This window comes from Erithacus rubecula (genome assembly GCF_903797595.1).
Source record: "Erithacus rubecula genome assembly, contig: scaffold_141_arrow_ctg1, whole genome shotgun sequence".
NCBI lineage: Eukaryota > Metazoa > Chordata > Aves > Passeriformes > Muscicapidae > Erithacus > Erithacus rubecula.
Window position 1 is genome coordinate 841,811 of NW_027635538.1, and position 18,599 is coordinate 860,409.

General features: G+C 47.6%; 1 protein-coding gene across 3 annotated transcripts in view; it reads left to right on the top strand.

The window, feature by feature from the left end:
* EXOC6B (exocyst complex component 6B) overlaps nt 1–18,599 on the top strand; it is a 171,631-nt gene that overhangs the window by 74,684 nt on the left and 78,348 nt on the right. For all 3 annotated transcript variants that reach the window (XM_079333105.1, XM_079333106.1, XM_079333107.1), the window contains 2 exons: nt 11,293–11,463; nt 12,121–12,189. In XM_079333105.1, the coding sequence (XP_079189231.1) occupies nt 11,293–11,463; nt 12,121–12,189 (240 nt within the window). The remainder of the gene's footprint in view (nt 1–11,292; nt 11,464–12,120; nt 12,190–18,599) is intronic.

Sequence of the window (18,599 nt, forward strand, 5' to 3'; positions counted from 1 at the left end):
AGGGACAGATGTGATGCAGAGGGGTCAGTGCAGATCCCTGACTCAGGCTGGACAGACAGAGAGGGGACAGATGGACACTGGGGGGTCACTGCCAAAGGGCTGGGACAGGGTAAGAGCTGGAGCTGCACCTGGGCTGGGGCAATCCCAGCACAAATCCAGGCTGGGAGGAGAAGGAGGGACTGGGAGCAGCCCTGGGAGGAGAATTTGGGATGTTGGGGGTGAGGCTGGAATGGGCTGATCCCAAAGGAAAGGTGGGAATTGTGTCCCTGTGCCCCAGGCTCAGGTGAGACCCCACCTGCAGAGCTGCCCCAGCCCTGGATCCCAAATTCAGGAGGACGTGGAGCTGCTGCAGAGAGTCCAGAGGAGATCATGGAAATGCTGCCAGGATTCTGGAGCCAGGCTGGGAGAGATGGGAATGTTCCCTGGAGAAGGGAAAATCCCAGGGGATGCTCAGAGTCCCTGCAGGGGCTCCAGGAGAGCTGGAATTGGGGACAAGGACACAGGGAATGGCTGCACTGGGAAAGGGGAGATGGGGCTGGGATCTTGGGAAGGAATTCCTGCCTGGGCTGGGATTCCCAGATTTGCTGTGGCTGCCCCTGGATCCCTGGCAGTGCCCAAAGCCAGGCTGGATCCCCCTGGGACCGTGGGAGGGAGTTTTTAATGTTTTTAAGGTGATTTTTAAGGTTTCCTTCCCACCCAAACCATTCCATGAGGGTTTCATTCCAGATCCCATCCCTCCCCCTCCATCACTGGATGTGTCCCCTTGGGATCTGTCATCCCAGATTTCTGTGGGAATGCTTCAGGATATTCTGATTATATCCAAAGGATCTCTGCAGCTCTTCCCAGATCCCATTTAAAGACTGACAGGTTGTCCTGTTTAAAAGCCCAAATCCTGTTTTGTCCAGGGGCTTTTCCAGGGGTTTTGAGTCCTGTGCATTGCAGGAGATTCAGCACCATCCTGGGAGGTGCTGTGGCCATGGCCAGTCCCTCAGAGCCCTTCAAACCCCAGCCCAGGCTGAGAAATGGAAACAAAAGCAGAATCTTGAAAGGAACTTTATCTGCAAAGGCCAGAGCCAGGGAGGGGGTGTGGAACAGACCTTGGGGAACTCCCACATCCAGTGGGATGCAAGGATTCCATCCCAGGCCAGGCTGGGGTGACTCCCTGGGCAGCTCTGGGAGGGTCAGGGAGAAGGGGAGAACCTTGAGGGATCATCCCTGGCTGCCCCAGGGCTGGGGGAGCAGCTCCTGAAATCAGGAATGACAGGCAGGAAACCAGCAGCTGCTGGGGAAGGGAAACTGGGAGGAAAACCAGTGGGAAATGTTGGAATCAGGCTGGAGTGAGAGCCCTGTGTGTGTCAGGGCAGGGGCAGCTCCAAGCTGAGCACACTGGGATGGTTTTTCCAGAATTCCCCCTGCCTCAAACCCTGGGAATTCCAGCCCAGCTCCTTCCCCCTTCAGCACCCGTGGCTGATTTTATCCTGAATATCCAGAGGGGTGAGGTCCCCCCTTCCTGGGCAAGGACAGCACCTGGAGGGTGCCCAGGGGAGCTCCTGGGGCTGGGAATATTCCAGTGCTGGGGCTGGAATTGCACTGGGTGCCTTTGGATTGAGGGGGAGCAGGAAAGGTCTGGAGCAGGGTCTGTTCCACCCTGATCCCCCATTCTGTAATTCTGCACTGCTCTGGGAGAATCTCCTTAAGTCAAAGTTTGATTTTGTCCCTTTGACTCCCCCTCTCCTCTCCAGCTCATTCCCTTTCCCTCTGTTTCTTTTCCTGAGCAAACAAAGCTTTCTGCCTGCATTTCTCCTTTTTAACAGTTTCACTGGGGGGGGGAAAAACCCCAAAAAAATAACAAGCAAACCAACTCCTGTTCCCTGTGCCATGCCTGGCTTGTCAGGGAGCGTGTTGGAACAAAGCCTGGCTTGGGAAACAATCCCAATTCCCTGGGAGAGCTCCCAGAGCAGGCCCTGCATGCTTGGGTGCTCCTGAGTCATTCCAGACCCTCTCACCTGTGACCAGCTGTGGTTGTGATTCCTCTGCTGCTCCCTGCCTTACTCAGGGCTTTGGTTGGGTCTCAATTAAAGAGTGAGGAGAGGTGAAACCATGTGGGAGTTTCCAGGGAGGTTTGAGTCATGGTTTTGTGTCTCACAGAGGGAGGGGAGTTAAAGCAGCCTGGGCTCAGAGCAGCTCCCAGGGTGGGGGATTTCATCCAGGCTGGAAAAGGAGTTTGAAATCCTTGGGAGAAGTGAATCGAAGCATCTCAGTTCCATCTCAGCTCAGATGGGTTGTAAAGCATTTATCTGCCCAAGAGCTTGTCAGGCTGAGGATTTTCATGTGTTTGAAATTCCCTGTGGAACACCCATCCTCCTCCTGCTGCTGCTGCCCTCACTCCCTTGAGCTCATTCTCATTCTCTGTAAATGTGATAAATAAACTCTGGAATCGCAGCACTGAGCTCCCTTTGAAGCTGCCCACAGATCTGGATCCCACAGAAGTGTAAATCAACACTTTGGCCATAAAGAGCTTCTTAAAAAGTGTTTTTTTTTTTTTTTTTTTTTTAAGCAGCTGACCTGGAGGCTGTGGTTGCCCAAAGCTTTTTATCAATCCTTGTGTGATGAATTTCTCCTTAGAAGGGAGAGTCTGGAGCATTCCCTTCTCAAAACAGCTGAGGTTTAATTGGTTTTGTATAAAAAGCTGAATTAACCCAGGTCCTGAATGAACTGAGGGTGTAAATATGGCTGAGCTCATCCCTTGGGTTTGATCCCATCCAGTTCCATGGGCAGGGACACATCCCAATGTCCAGCCTGGCTTTGGACATTCCCAGGGATCCAGGGGCAGCCCCAGCAAATCTGGGAATCCCAGCCCAGGCAGGAATTCCTTCCCAAGATCCCAGCCCCATCTCCCCTTTCCCAGTGGAGCCATTCCCTGTGTCCTTGTCCCCAATTCCAGCTCTCCTGGAGCCCCTGCAGGGACTCTGAGCATCCCCTGGAATTTCCCCTTCTCCAGGGAACATTCCCAGCTCTCCCAGCCTGGCTCCAGAATCCTGGGATGGTTTGGGTTGGGAGGGGACCTTAAATCCCATCCCATTCCCACCCCATCCATGCAGGGACACTCCACCTGTCCCAGGTGAGTCCAGCCTGGTCCTGGACACTCCAGGCATCCAGGGGCAGCACAAACAGGAATTGTTGAGAATCTGGTGGGCTCTTGTCCTGGCCAGGGAATGTTGAGCTGTAAAATCAGTGGAACTAGGCCTGGATTAAATCCAGGTTTGGGAAAGGAGCAGGGGTGAGGGTGAATCATGGGGTGAGAGCAAAGCAAAGAGGGAATTGCATTTTCCTCATCTCACACTCAATGCCAAAAACTTGTATTTGAGGAAAATTGATATTTTGGGACATCAGACCCGAGGTGGATTTCAGCTCTGGATGGGCTGAGGTGGAAGAGGATTTTTAGGAAATGAAGAGTGGGGGATTGAGGCTGAGTCTGTGCAGGGCACTGGGGAGAACAAACCCGTCCAGCGCTGCCTTTCCCAACTCCTTTTATTTCATGACCTGGAATAGAGTTCAAAAATAAAAAAAAAAAAACCAAAAAACAACAAAAAAAGAAAACCACCCTCCCATTGTTGGGCCTCGTTTCCTGAGCCCAGGGAGAACTTTGTCAGCCAAACCTCCAACAAATTGTCTGCAGTGATAAGGAGTGAGCAGCAGCCCCTCCCCGTCCCGGCTCCGCGGGCAAACTCAAAGCAGGAGCCGTGGCCGTGTGCTCAGTTTACACCTTGCAATAATAATCCCTGCTTTTATCTGATCCCAGGGGGATTTTAGAGCTCTGGAATGACTCTCTGGCAGGGTTCCAGCCCTACTGTCATTTTTTATTAACCTTCTTTTTTTTCCTACCCCCGTAGCCAGTCTGCTTTGCTGCTGCTTTTTTTTTTTTTTTTTCCTTCCCCCCTCCTCTTTTTATCTTCCCCAAGATTGTTTAAGGAATATGTATGCCATTCCTAGGGATATTGGGAAATGATATTTGAAAATTCGGTGTCTCAGCCCATTAGAGGGGTCTGTAAAACCATCACAGCAGGAACTAATCAGAGCTACCAAAGCCAGCCTTTAAATCATCGCTCCCTTTAAATCTCCAGCCCCTTCTCCCGGCCTTATCTCGTGTCTCATCAGGAAAATCCTAATTAGATTCTGCTCAAAAGTAAACATTGGTGGGTGGAGGTGAGGGGAGGTGAGACTCGAGCGTTTTGGCTGTGGAAAACAAGGGGAAGTTCTGAAAAGAACAATTTTGGAGTTTTAAAGGAGCTCCTTCCTCCTGGGGGTGGTGAAACAACTTTTCCTTAGGGTGGCTCTGGGGGCAGAGCCTGGAAGAGTCCCTGGCCTGATTTGGGAAGGATCCTGTGGCTTTGGGAAGGATCCCAAGGGTCTGGGAATGAGCCCAAGGGTGTGGGGAATGATCCCATGGTGCTGGGAATGATCCCAAGGGTCTGGGAATGAGCCCAAGGGTGTGGGGAATGATCCCATGGTGCTGGGAATGATCCCAAGGGTCTGGGAATGATCCCATGGTGTTGGGAATGATCCCATGGTGTGGGGAATGATCCCATGGTGCTGGGAATGATCCCATGGTGCTGGGAATGAGCCCAAGGGTGTGGGGAATGATCCCATGGTGCTGGGAATGATCCCAAGGGTCTGGGAATGATCCCATGGTGTTGGGAATGATCCCATGGTGTGGGGAATGATCCCATGGTGCTGGGAATGATCCCAAAGGTGTGGGGAATGAACCCATGGTATGGGGAGTGAGCCCATGGCATTGGGAATGAACCTAGTGATGTTGGGAATGATCCCATGGTGTGGGGAATGATCCCATGGTGTTGGGAATGATCCCATGGTGTTGGGAATGATCCCATGGTGTTGGGAATGATCCCAATGGTGTTGGGAATGATCCCATGGTGTGGGGAATGATCCCATGGTGTTGGGAATGATCCCATGGTGTTGGGAATGATCCCATGGTGTTGGGAATGATCCCAATGGTGTTGGGAATGATCCCATGGTGTGGGGAATGATCCCATGGTGCTGGGAATGATCCCATGGTGTGGGGAATGATCCCATGGTGCTGGGAATGATCCCATGGTGTGGGGAATGATCCCATGGTGTTGGGAATGAACCCAATGGTGTTGGGAATGATCCCAATGGTGTTGGGAATGATCCCAAGGGACTGGGAATGATCCCATGGCAATAGGAGTGAGCCCATGGTGTTGGGAATAGTCCCATGGCAATAGAAATGATCCCATGGCATTGGGAATTACTCCATGGTATTGAGAATGATCCCAAGAGTCTGGGAATGATGTCATGACATTAAGAATAAGCCCATGGCATGGGAATGAGCCCATGGCATGGGAATGACTCCATGGAATTGGGAGTGATGAGCCCATAGTGCTGGGAATGAGCCCATGGTGTTGGGAATGATCCCAAGGGTCTGGGGATCACCCTGTGACAACAGTAATGAGCCCTTGGCACTGGGAATGATCCCATGGAATTGGGAATGATCCTGTAGCTTTGGGAATGATCCCATGGTGTGGGGAATGATCCTGTAGCTTTGGGAATGATCCCAGTGGAGTGGGAGTGACTCCATGGATATGGGAATGATCTCATGACATTAGGCATGATCCCATGGTACTGGGAATTACTCCATGGTGTTGGGAGTGACTCCATCATGCTGGGAATGATCCCATGGCATTGAGAATAAGCCCATGGCATTAGGATTGATCCCTTGATATTAGGAATGATCCCATGGAGCTGGGAATGACTCCCTGGCATTGGGGTGCAGGTTTCTGGCTGGGGTCACTGGATCTCGAGGAGCTGAGTTGTTTTGAAAAACCCAACTCTGAAAAATTCAGCTACAAAAAATTCAGCTCCAGCTTGGTTGGGTTGGGTGGGTTTGGTTGTGAGGGGTGGGGAAGGTGGAGCTGCTGTTCACAAACTTGTGGGAGTTTTTTCAGGATGGATCCTGGAGTGCTGAGGAAAAATCCTTCCTGTTGAGGGCTTTGAATCCCAGACTGGTTTGGGTTGGAAGGGACCTTAAAAATCATCCAGTGGCAGGGACACCTCCCACTGTCCCAGGGTGCTCCAAGCCCTGTCCAGCCTGGCCTGGGACACTCCCAGGGGTGAGGAGTCCACACCTCTCTGGGAATTTGTATTTAGGGTTTGAAACCCCCAAAGCTGCATCCTGCAGGGGGGAGCCCTCAGTGAAGGGATGTGCAGGAGGCTGGAGTTACATCATCCAACAATCCCAGCATGGTTTGGGTCTGAAGGGATTAAATCCCATTCCAGCCCCTGCAGTGGGGGCACCTCCCCTTATCCCAGCTTTGGCTCTCCTGCCTTTTTGTGCATCCCATGGAGCAGAGTGAGCCAGGATTGATGGTCCTGGATCACAGAGGGAATTCCACAGGATTACCCCAAAGTGGCCCCACTTTTGTGGAAGCCTCACCAAAACCTGGGGGGATTTTGGGTTGGATAACCCCAAACTGGTGTCACTTTAATGGAATCCTCACCAAAACCTGGGGGGATTTTGGGTTGGATAACCCCAAACTGGTGTCACTTTAATGGAATCCTCACCAAAACCTGAGGGGATTTGGGGTTAGATAATCCCAAACTGGCACCACTTTAATGGAATCATAATCAAAACCTGGGGGGATTTTGGGTTGGATAACCCTAAACTGGTGCCACTTTCATGGAATCTTCACCAAAATCTGGGGGGATTTTGGGTTGGATAACCCTAAACTGGCCCCACTTTCATGGACACTACACTAAAATCTGGGGGGATTTTGGGTTAGATAACCCCAAAGTGGCCCCACTTTAATGGAATCCTCACCAAAACCTGGGGGGATTTTGGACTGGATTTGTCACCCCAGTTCCATCAGTTTTCCCAGGTGTCACCCAGGTGTCTTCCCTGGGCTCCTCCAGACCCTTTTTGGGAACAGAACCCCCAAACCCCCCCATGATCCTCTGCTTGATCCTTCCCATGGATGGATCCAGGGAAAAATAGATCCCATGGGAATCCATGGAAGTTGTTCTGCTGCACCCCAGGGAGGGGCTGGGAATGAGCTGGGGGTGGGAGTTCTTTAGGATAATCCCAAATTTCTCCAGAGCTGCTTCCTCTGGGCCTCCCCCCAGCTCACAGTGAAACCCAAACCTGGCTGATTCACCAAGCTGAAGAAAATTTGATATTTCATTTCTCACTTGTAGGTCACCTCAGTCCAGATTGTTTCCTGCCAGGAGAGGGGGGTTGGGAATGCCCAGCTGGAGATGAAAAAGTCATTCCCATGTTTCTGGTGTGTGCAGGATACAGGTCTGGGATCATTCCAGGCTCAGGACACTCCTGTTCCTGCAGCTGGAATGTGCCCAGGTTGGCATGAATGGAGTGAAAATGGAATGAAATCCCAGGCTGGGATTTGGGAACACCACTGACAGAATGTCAGGCCATTCAGGCAGAAATCCCTGGAAAATCTCATCTCATTTAAAATCCTGAAAGGTGAAGGTTCCTCAAGGTCCAAATTGCTCCTGGTGGGCTGGAAACCTTTTGTGCATCCTCCAGCTGCTTTTTAGGATACCTGGGAGTTGGGACATACAATTTGTTTCCTTTTTAAAAATTTTTAAAGAGAGTACTTTTTTTTTAAAGAGGGTAGTGAGGCCCTGGTACAGAGAGGCTGTGGCTGTCCCTGGGATTTGGATCCACCTGGGATAGTTGAGCTGACCCTGGGGGTGAAATGGGATTTTTATGGTCCCTTCTAACCCAAACCATTCCTGAATTCTGTGATTTTCCCATCTGCTGCTCGGAATTCAATCCAGATCAAAATTCTTCTTGTGAAAAATCAGTTTATTTGCATTGAAAGAGCAAAATCAAAGTGTGGGGAGGGTTAAATTCCACGTGAGGCTCCTTGTCCTGGAGCAATGCTGGAAGTACAGATTTCCTTGATTTCTAAATAACTGGAATTTATGAATTCTTATCAATATTTGGTTTGGATCTTATAAATTTTGACAGCTGGCCACATCCTGCTGTGCAGAGCTGGAGTGAGGGGAGATTAATCTCTGTTGGAAAACAGGTGGGACCAAGGTTGGTGATCCATGGAGAGAACTTGGTGGCACCAATTCCGTGTCCTGGGTGTTTCCCTCCGAGGGCTGGCACAGCTTCCTGCAGCTCCTCATCCCAAATTTCCCTCTCCCATGACTGCCTGAGCTCCTCCCTGCTCAACAACCCGTGTCCAAAGCTTCTCCTTTTCCCACCCTTTGATTCTCCCCTCTGCTGAAGGGACAGGGATTACATCAGCTGGGTTTAATGAACACACTGGGCTGGCTTTTGGGGCAATTTCCAGTGAGTTCAGGCTTATAACTTCATTAGGCCTGGCTTGGGAAACTCGGGCAGGGCCCTTTGTTGTGTTCTCTTCTGAAGGACCCTGTTTGAAGTCCTAATTCCCTTTATGGGATGTTGCAAGGCTTTTCCATAGAGCTGTGCCTCTGAAGTCCCAAATGCTGGGGCCAGAGTCGCCCCTTTCCCCTGGCGTGGGGTCCTGGGCAGACCTTTCCCTCTGGGGCTCCTTGCAAAAATTCCCATTGTTGGGATTCAGCCCTGAAGAGGGTTTTTTGGAAAGGGCTGGGCTGGGAGTTCCCTGGCTCAGCTGGGAGGAGTCAATCATAAATAAATTCCAGGGCTGCTCCTGCTTTCCAACCACTAGAGGTCAAGGTTGTGCTGTGGGATAAGAAATCCCACAAGGATAAAGGGATAACTCATCCCAATCCAGGATTCACTCTGGTTCCTGCTGCAGCACCTCCAGGAACGGCTTTGTACACGGAATTTTGTTATTAATTACCCAGCTCGTTAATTAATTTAAAGCTGATTGCGTGTGCTCAGGGTGAGGAGCAGTTTGAGGTGGATTTTCCAAGGAATTTTCCTTAGTCCCTGGTGGGGTTTTGCTTCCCAAGGAGAGATTCCAAAGGGATTTGGAGGCTGGCAAAAAAATCAAAGCTGCTCCTGAATTAGTTTTTGGGAGGAGGGGATGTTAAAACTTCCAAGTGTTGAGCAGGAAATAATTTAGGAGGTTTGCACAGGGATAAAACTTGATGGTTTCTGCGGTTCAGGTAGCAAAAGTAATTAATAATTAGCAATTTTTAATAGTAATTAATAATGTTTTCATTCTCCCTTGGTGTCACTGGCAGATGGATCTCTTGGTTTTCCTGTTTTTTTCTAAATCCAGGCTGCCACATTCCCATAGGGAAGGGGATGGGTCCCTTTTGCCACTTCAGAGAATCCTGGAATTCCAGAATATCCAGGAGATCCCTGAATCCTGGAATTCCAGAATATCCAGGCACTACCTGAATTCTGGAATTCCAGAATATCCAAGAATTACCTGAATCCTGGAATTCCAGAATATCCAGGAGATCCCTGAATCCTGGAATTCCAGAATATCCAAGAATTACCTGAATCCTGGAATTCCAGAATGTGCAAGAACTACCTGAATCCTGGAATTCCAGAATATCCAGGAGCTACCAGGGCTTGTGGAAAGTGTCCTTGCCCACGGAATCAGAGGATTTTTAAGATCCACCCTGTGTTTCCATGATTCCCACAAACCTTCTGATAGATAAAAAATTCGCAGCTAAAGTCGAGGAATTCTCTAAATCTGTGTCTAAATCCATATAAATTCCAGGTTTTCCCAGTGTTTATTTCCCAGTATCCCCAGCACACAAACCCAGCACTGCCACATCCCTGGGATTGTTTTTTTTTTTTTTTTCCCTGCTTTTGTTTGGATTTGGTCTTGGAGATTCCTTGTGTGTCCAGAACTCGACCAACTGCTCAACAACTGGGGCTGAGCCACTCTTCCTGTCAATTATTTCCATATCAAAGGAAAAAAAATGGAATTTTTGCAGGAGGGCACAGCCCCAAAATCTCTGGGATAACTCAATGGAATTCCTGGGATAACTCAGTGGAATCCCTGGGATAACTCAATGGAATCCCTGGAATAACTCAATGAAATCCTTGGGATAACTCAATGGAATCCCTGGGATAACTCAATGGAATTTCTGGGATAACTCAATGGAATTTCTGGGATAACTCAATAGAATTCCTGGGATAACTCAATGGAATCCCTGGGATAACTCAATGGAATTCCTGGGATAACTCAATGGAATCCCTGGGATTACTCAATGGAATTCCTGGGATAACTCAATGGAATCCCTGGGATTACTCAATGGAATTCCTGGGATAACTCAATGGAATCCCTGGGATAACTCAATGGAATTCCTGGGATAACTCAATGGAATCCCTGGGATAACTCAATGGAATTCCTGGGATTACTCAATGGAATTCCTGGGATAACTCAATGGAATTTCTGGGATAACTCAATGGAATTCCTGGGATAACTCAATGGAATTTCTGGGATAACTCAATGGAATTCCTGGGATAACTCAATGGAATCCCTGGGATAACTCAATGGAATTTCTGGGATAACTCAATGGAATCCCTGGGATAACTCAATGGAATTCCTGGGATAACTCAATGGAATCCCTGGGATTACTCAATGGAATTCCTGGGATAACTCAATGGAATCCCTGGGATAACTCAATGGAATTCCTGGGATAACTCAATGGAATCCCTGGGATAACTCAATGGAATTCCTGGGATTACTCAATGGAATTCCTGGGATAACTCAATGGAATTTCTGGGATAACTCAATGGAATTCCTGGGATAACTCAATGGAATTCCTGGGATAACTCAATGGAATTCCTGGGATAACTCAATGGAATCCCTGGGATAACTCAATGGAATTTCTGGGATAACTCCCTGTGTTCCTGCCCCTCCATCCAGCACCTTTTGACAGCTCGTTCTGCACATCAACAACGTGCAATCAAACCCTCCTGGGCTCCCACAAAAATGCTTTCAGGAACCTCTGGGGTCCAGATGTGGAATGTTTTGTGTGGAATTGGGAGAAGAGGAAGGAATCCAGAGGTTCAGGGGGTGACAGTCCCCACATGGCCCACGGGCAGATGTCGCTGCAGCTGGGCTGGACATGGAGCAATGTGGCATCACTGGGGTTTGGGGTTTGGGGTTTGGGATTTGGGGTTTGGGATTTGGGGAGAATCAGGTTGGATTGGTGCATAATCCCTGAGCTGCTCTGCAAATGGAGCTGGGAATATCTGGGCTGGGAAAGGCGACGTGTCGGAATTCCGAGCGCGAATTCCTTCCACCTCCTTTGTCCCCTTCCAGAAAACCAAATTCAATCCCAGGTGGAATCTCTTTTGTTTTTTAAATTTAGGCACAGCAGCAGAGAAACCTGGACAACATCGTGTCCCAGCAGCCCAGGATTAGTGGGGGGAAGAAATCCAAGAAGGAATTGAGCTCGGAGCTGGAGGTGAAGAACACCAGCCCCATGTCGGAGCAGGATTCAGGGATCCTGGATGTGGAGGATGAGGAGGAGGAGGAGGAGGTAACAGCAGCACCAAATCAGGAATTCTGGGCACCCAGGGGGGCTCTGGGGTCTCCAGGGGTTTGCTCCTTGCTCCTGGGGCAGTCCTGGAGGTGCAGAAGAGGCTGGAGAACCTGGGAAATCCCCAAATTTGGTGATTTTGTGTTTTTATCCCTGTTCCCACTTCCAGGCTCAGCAGAGAGGCCAAGGACTGAGAGCTGCCCATCCCAGTCATGTGGGAAATCCCAAAATTTGGTTATTTAGGGGTTTTTATCCCTTTTCCTTTGTCCTGGTTTGTCTTGGGATAAGGGGCTGATAAGGAGTTGGAAATTTGAATTACTTGATCTTTTCCTTTTCCTTTTCCTTTTCCTTTTCCTTTTCCTTTTCCTTTTCCTTTTCCTTTTCCTTTTCCTTTTCCTTTTCCTTTTCCTTTTCCTTTTCCTTTTCCTTTTCCTTTTCCTTCTCCTTCTCCTTCTCCTTCTCCTTCTCCTTCTCCTTCTCCTTTTCCTTCTCCTTTTCCTTTTCCTTTTCCTTCTCCTTTCCCATTTTTTTTTCAGAATTTCTCTCATCTGTCGGTGATATTTTAATGCTGCACTCATGAACATTAATTATTTTCATTAAATTAATTAAATTCTCACAGTTTCCCTTCCTCACCCCTGTTTTTGGTGGATTTTCCAGGTGCCTGGAGCCCAGGATTTGGTGGATTTCTCTCCTGTTTATCGCTGCCTCCACATTTACTCCGTCCTGGTGAGGGAATTTTTATCTTCTTTGCACTCAAAATATTATTTTGATACTTTTGTTAATTTTTTGGGGGATATTTTGAAGTAGATAAGGCACAAATACTCTGATAATTAGGATAGTAATTAAGATAAGTCAGTGTGGAGTTCTTGATATTTTATTTTATTTTATTTTATTTTATTTTATTTTATTTTATTTTATTTTATTTTATTTTATTTTATTTTATTTTATTTTATTTTATTTGTTTTATTTATTTTATAGGTATATTTTATTTATTTAATTTATTTTATTGACATATTTCACCTATTTATTTATTTATTTTCTCTATTGATATATTTTATTATTTAATTTATGTAATTTATTTAGTCTATCGTATTTATTTATGAAATTTATGCAAGTAATTAAATTTAACTTAGTTTTCATATTTTATATATATTTTTATTTTTATTTTATTTACTTATTTTGCATATATATTTTTATTTATTTATGCAATTTTTGCAAAACTTTATTATTCCATGGACATGGGGCAATTTTGAGAAGGAATTGGTTGAATTCTGATCCTGTTTTCTCCAAGTATTCTTCTTTGGATGTAGTAATTTCATTTTTCAGGGAAAATTGGAGAATTTTGGGCAGGAATTGATTGGATTTTAAAGCTGCTTCCTCCAAGAATTCTTTGAATTCAATAATTTTGTTATTCCATGGAAATGGGGGAAGAAATCCAGAGGATTTCCAGGAATTGCTGGGTTTCAGAAATTGGGATTGGGAATCCTACTGGAGGGGCTGCTGTGCCTGGGACTAACACAGGGGGGTGGGTTTGATATGGGTTTGATAAGGATTTGATATGGGTGTGATATGGGTTTGATATGGATTTGATATGGGTGTGATATGGGTTTGATAAGGAATTTATATGGATTTGGTATGGCTTTGATATGGGTGTGATATGGGTTTGATAAGGATTTGATATGGGTGTGATATGGGTTTGATATGGGTTTGATAAGGATTTGATATGGGTGTGATATGGGTTTGATATGGGTGTGATATGGGTTTGATATGATTTGATAACAATTTGATATGGATTTGATATGAGTTTGATATAGGTGTGATATGGGTTTGATATGGATTTGATAAGGATTTGATACGGGTGTGATATGGGTTTGATATGGGTGTGATATGGGTGTGATATGCATTTTATATGGGTTTGATATGGGTTTGATAAGGATTTTATATGGGTTTCATATGGGTTTGATATAGATTTGATCTGGATTTGACATTGGTTTGATATGGATTTTATATGCATTTGATATAGATTTGATATGGGTTTGATATGGATTTAACTTATATTTACATAGATCCCCATCCCATAGATCCCCATCCCATAGATCCCATCCCATAGATCCCATCCCATGGATCCCATCCCATGGATCCCCATCCCATGGATCCCATCCCATGGATCCCATCCCATGGATCCCCATCCCATGGATCCCATCCCATGGATCCCATCCCATGGATCCCCATCCCATAGATCCCATCCCATAGATCCCATCCCATGGATCCCATCCCATGGATCCCATCCCATAGATCCCATCCCATAGATCCCATCCCATGGATCCCCATCCCATGGATCCCATCCCATGGATCCCATCCCATGGATCCCCATCCCATGGATCCCATCCCATAGATCCCATCCCATGGATCCCCATCCCATAGATCCCATCCCATGGATCCCATCCCATGGATCCCATCCCATAGATCCCCATCCCATGGATCCCATCCCATGGATCCCCATCCCATGGATCCCATCCCATGGATCCCATCCCATGGATCCCATCCCATGGATCCCATCCATGGTCCCATCCCATAGATCCCATCCCAGGATCCCATCCCATGGACCCATCCCATGGATCCCATCCCATAGATCCCCATCCCATGGATCCCCATCCCATAGATCCCATCCCATAGATCCCATCCCATAGATCCCATCCCATGGATCCCATCCCATGGATCCCATCCCATAGATCCCCATCCCATGGATCCCATCCCATGGATCCCATCCCATAGATCCCATCCCATAGATCCCATCCCATGGATCCCCATCCCATAGATCCCATCCCATGGATCCCATCCCATGGATCCCATCCCATGGATCCCATCCCATAGATCCCCATCCCATGAATCCCATCCCATAGATCCCCATTCCATGGATCCCATCCCATGGATCCCCATCCCATGGATCCCATCCCATAGATCCCCATCCCATGGATCCCATCCCATGGATCCCCATCCCATGGATCCCATCCCATAGATCCCATCCCATGGATCCCCATCCCATAGATCCCATCCCATAGATCCCATCCCATGGATCCCATCCCATGGATCCCATCCCATAGATCCCCATCCCATAGATCCCATCCCATGGATCCCATCCCATGGATCCCATCCCATGGATCCCATCCCATAGATCCCATCCCATAGATTCCCATCCCATGGATCCCATCCCATAGATCCCATCCCATGGATCCCATCCCATTGATCCCATCCTATAGATCCCCATCCCATTGATCCCATCCCATGGATCCCATCCCATGGATCCCATCCCATGGATTCCCATCCCATAGATCCCCATCCCATGGATCCCATCCCATGGATCCCCATCCCATAGATCCCATCCCATGGATTCCCATCCCATGGATCCCATCCCATGGAATTGTTCTGATCCTGTTACAGAAATGGGATTTTTTCTGCTTTGGGGTTTTTATTTTCTCACTGCTTCAATTTTAACCCCAAATCCTCAGAGCTGTGGGGGAAGCAGCAGCTCCATGGGATGGATGGGGGTGGGATTGATCCTCCTGGAGCTGGGGTGGTGACCCCACAGGAATGGGGTGAGAGGGGAGGTTTGGGTTGGACATTGGGACAATTCCCATGTGGGAAGGGATTCCCAGCTGTCCCATCCCCTTGGGGACACAGGGGTGTCCCTACAAGGATGGGATGGTTGGATTCCATCCCAGGGGGTTTTTCCAAGCTCAGGGATTCCCTCAGGGTTCTGTGCCAGCCCTGCTCCTGCTCCTCCTGCCCATTCCCAGCCCTACAAACAGAAATCAGTGCTCAGCTCTACAGAACACACTTTAGGGGAGCCAGAAGCAGAGAAAAAAAATTTAAAAAAAAAATTCCCCAGAGCAGCAAATTGCCCTTTTGCTGACCTGGGACTGAATCCTGGCCGGGCTTGCTGGGCCCAGCTCGGGTGGAACAATGTCAGAGATCCTGCACAGACGGAAGGATCATAATGTAATAGTTCCCCAAAACTCCCAATATTTGTCATTTACAATAGCCTTATCTCACAGCTTGGCCCGCAGTTAAAAAGGCCCACGTTGAATAAACACTGAGATATTTATTATTTTTAGTGAAATCGACCTTCCAGTCACCTCAGTTTTATGGCTGTGCTGCTTATAAATTCCCAAAGGATTATTTGCAAACTCCTGCTCCTATCTGGCTGCTTATCAGCAGGGCAGGAGTTCACGTATTGTAGCGGGGGGTCAGCCCACGGTCACGGGCTTCCAGAGGGGGCCAGGCACCTGTAAATCCTACAAACCCTTCCCTCTGCAAGCAGGGCAAGCACAACATCCCACAGGCACCCAGACTTTTCCAGGAAACGCTGAACTTTGGCAGGAAGGGCAGAGCAGGGGGAAAGAAAGTGAAGGAAGGTCAGGCGGGGGTTAATTGAGAGCTGGACCTTGGCGTGGGGCAGGACGGGCTCTGCTGGGATGATTTTGGGGATTGTGCATCCCATAAATGCCTTTCCTGGGGAGGAAAGGGCTCTGGGCTGAGGCAGCAGGGGATTTCTGCAGATATCAAACAAAAAAATCCCAAAATCTTTAGGGTGCCTCCATCCCAAACCAGCCTGGAATTAGTGAATTATTTAAGGAGTGGAGTCAAATCCAGGTCCTGGAGAAATGGGAGTAGGGAGAGTTTGGATTTCTGGGATTTGGGATAAAACATCCCAAAATCAGCCTGGGAATCTGTGAATGATTTAAGGCAAGTCCAAGGCATGAGAATTTTAGGATCACTTGGTCTGGTTTGAGCTGATCCTGAGCCCTAAGACCAGCCCAAGTTCAGTTCAGACTTTTCAGGCTGTGCTGGGATGATTTTGGGGATTGTGCATCCCATAAATGCCTTTCCTGGGGAGGAAAGGGCTCTGGGCTGAGGCAGCAGGGGATTTCTGCAGATATCAAACAAAAAAAATCCCAAATCTTTGGGGAATCTGGGAATCTGTGAATGGTTTAAGGCAAATCCAAGGCATGAGAATTTTAGGATTTAGAGTTTTAGCCCAGCCCAGGTTCAGTTCAGCCTTTTCAGGCTCTCCTGAGATGTTTTTTGGGATTGCATCCCATAAATGCCTTTCCTGGTGAGACAGGTGTGGATTTCTGCAGATATCAAACAAAAAAATCCCAAATCTTTGGGGAATCTGGGAATCTGTGAATAGATTAAGGCAAGTCCAAGGCATGAGAATTTTAGGATCACTTGGTCTGGTTTGAGCTAATCCTGAGCTCTAAGCCCAGCCCAAGTTCAGTTCAGCCTTTTTAGGCTCTGCTGGGATGATTTTTGGGATTGTGCATCCCATAAATGCCTTTCCTGGTGAGACAGGCGTGGATTTCTGCAGATACCAAACAAAAAAATCCCAAATTCTTTGGGGTGCCTCCATCCCAAACCAGCCTGGAATTAGTAAATTATTTAAGGAGGGGAGTCAAATCCAGGTCCTGGAGAAATGGGAGTAGGGAGAGTTTGGATTTCTGGGATTTGGGATAAAACATCCCAAAATCAGCCTGGGAATCTATGGATTATTTAAAGCAAATCCAAGGCATGAGAATTTTAGGATTTAGAGTTTTAGCCCAGCCCAGGTTCAATTCAGTGTTTTCAGCCTCTCCTGGGATGTTTTTTGGGATTTTTTCCCAGTTCCTTTCCTGGTGAGGAAGGAGCTGCCTGATGCTGAACTGAGGGAGAAATGAACATGGGAGGGTTTGGATTTTTGCAGATTTCCAACAAAACATCCCAAAACCTTCAGGGTGCCTCCATCCCAAACCAGTGAAAGGTTTAAGGAGGGTTTAGGGTTAGTTGAGCTGAGCCTAAGCCCAGCCTAGGCTGAGCTCAGCAGCCCTGGGCTGTGTCAGGACATTCCTCTGCTGGCACCAGCTCCGTGCCCTCCCCAGGACAGGAGCTGTGAAAAATGACAATATTTTGATTTAAAACCAACCCCAGAACACGATTTCACCATTGATGTGGGAAAATGACAATATTATGACCTAAAGACCAAGCCCAGAAGGTGATTTCACCATTGATGGGTTGATCTTTCATGTTGCCCCTGACCAAAACCTGTGTGACTCTGGGGCTGCTTTGATCAATATCCAAAATAAACCAGCTGCTTTTATCTGCAGCAGCATCTCAGCAGCTGCTGGAGGTGCCTTGGATTTCCAGGCCAAGCTATGGGATGGCTTCACTTTACACAACACAAAATGAAAAGCCAGTTTTGTGTTTTCATGTTTCCAGTAAGCTGGAAAAAAAAAAAAAAAATTAAAAAAAAAGAAAAAAACCAACTCAAGGCAGAGTGGGCTGCACTGAAGGTGCTCCCAAAAAGTTGCTGAGGGTGATTTAAGTCCCTGAAACCCCTCCCTGAGAGGGGCTGGTGCCTGTTTGCTGCTCGTTGAGGGTTTTTTTTAGCTTTGTGCTAATTGCTTCCCAATTACTTTGAGGTTCTTCACATGTTCCTGAAGACACTGGGATTGACACTCCCAGCTCTTTGATCCCAGCTACAAAGGGGTCATTTTAGGGGAAAGAACAAGTGTCCAAAAACAGAGGCAGGGAGAAAATTCCGAGGTAAAAAAAAAAAAACAACCTTGAAGCTGGAGCTGCTGAAGGATTTCTGGAGAATCCAGAGCTGGATAATTGAGATAAATGGGAGCTGACAGGGATTTGCTATAAATTTGTCCTATCTCAGCACTGACATTTTTATCTGTGCTGCTTCTCTCCCCCACCCCTCGAGCTGCTTTGATGCACAAAATGCATTAAAAAGGTAAAAAAAAAAAAAACAAAAACCAGTTAATAATAACCCTCCTGTCTCACTGCAAACAATCTGTGCAGGAATATCTTGGCAGGGTGGGAAGCCTGTGTCCATTTGGGACAGCTCTCCTTGGGGATTTGAGGGGAAGGACAAGTTTTGTATCTCTTAGTGCAAAGCCTTGAGAGGAGAAACAAGGTTTTCTTTTGGGATTATTTTTGGAATTATCACTGGAATATGCTCAGGGGTGCCTGGGCTCAAGGTGAAATTCCCAGCTTGGGTGGACAGATTCCTTTGGGATATCTCACAGATCCTGGTTCTCCCCCAGCCCTGTATTTAAATCATTTTAATTTAATTTAATTTAATCTCCCAG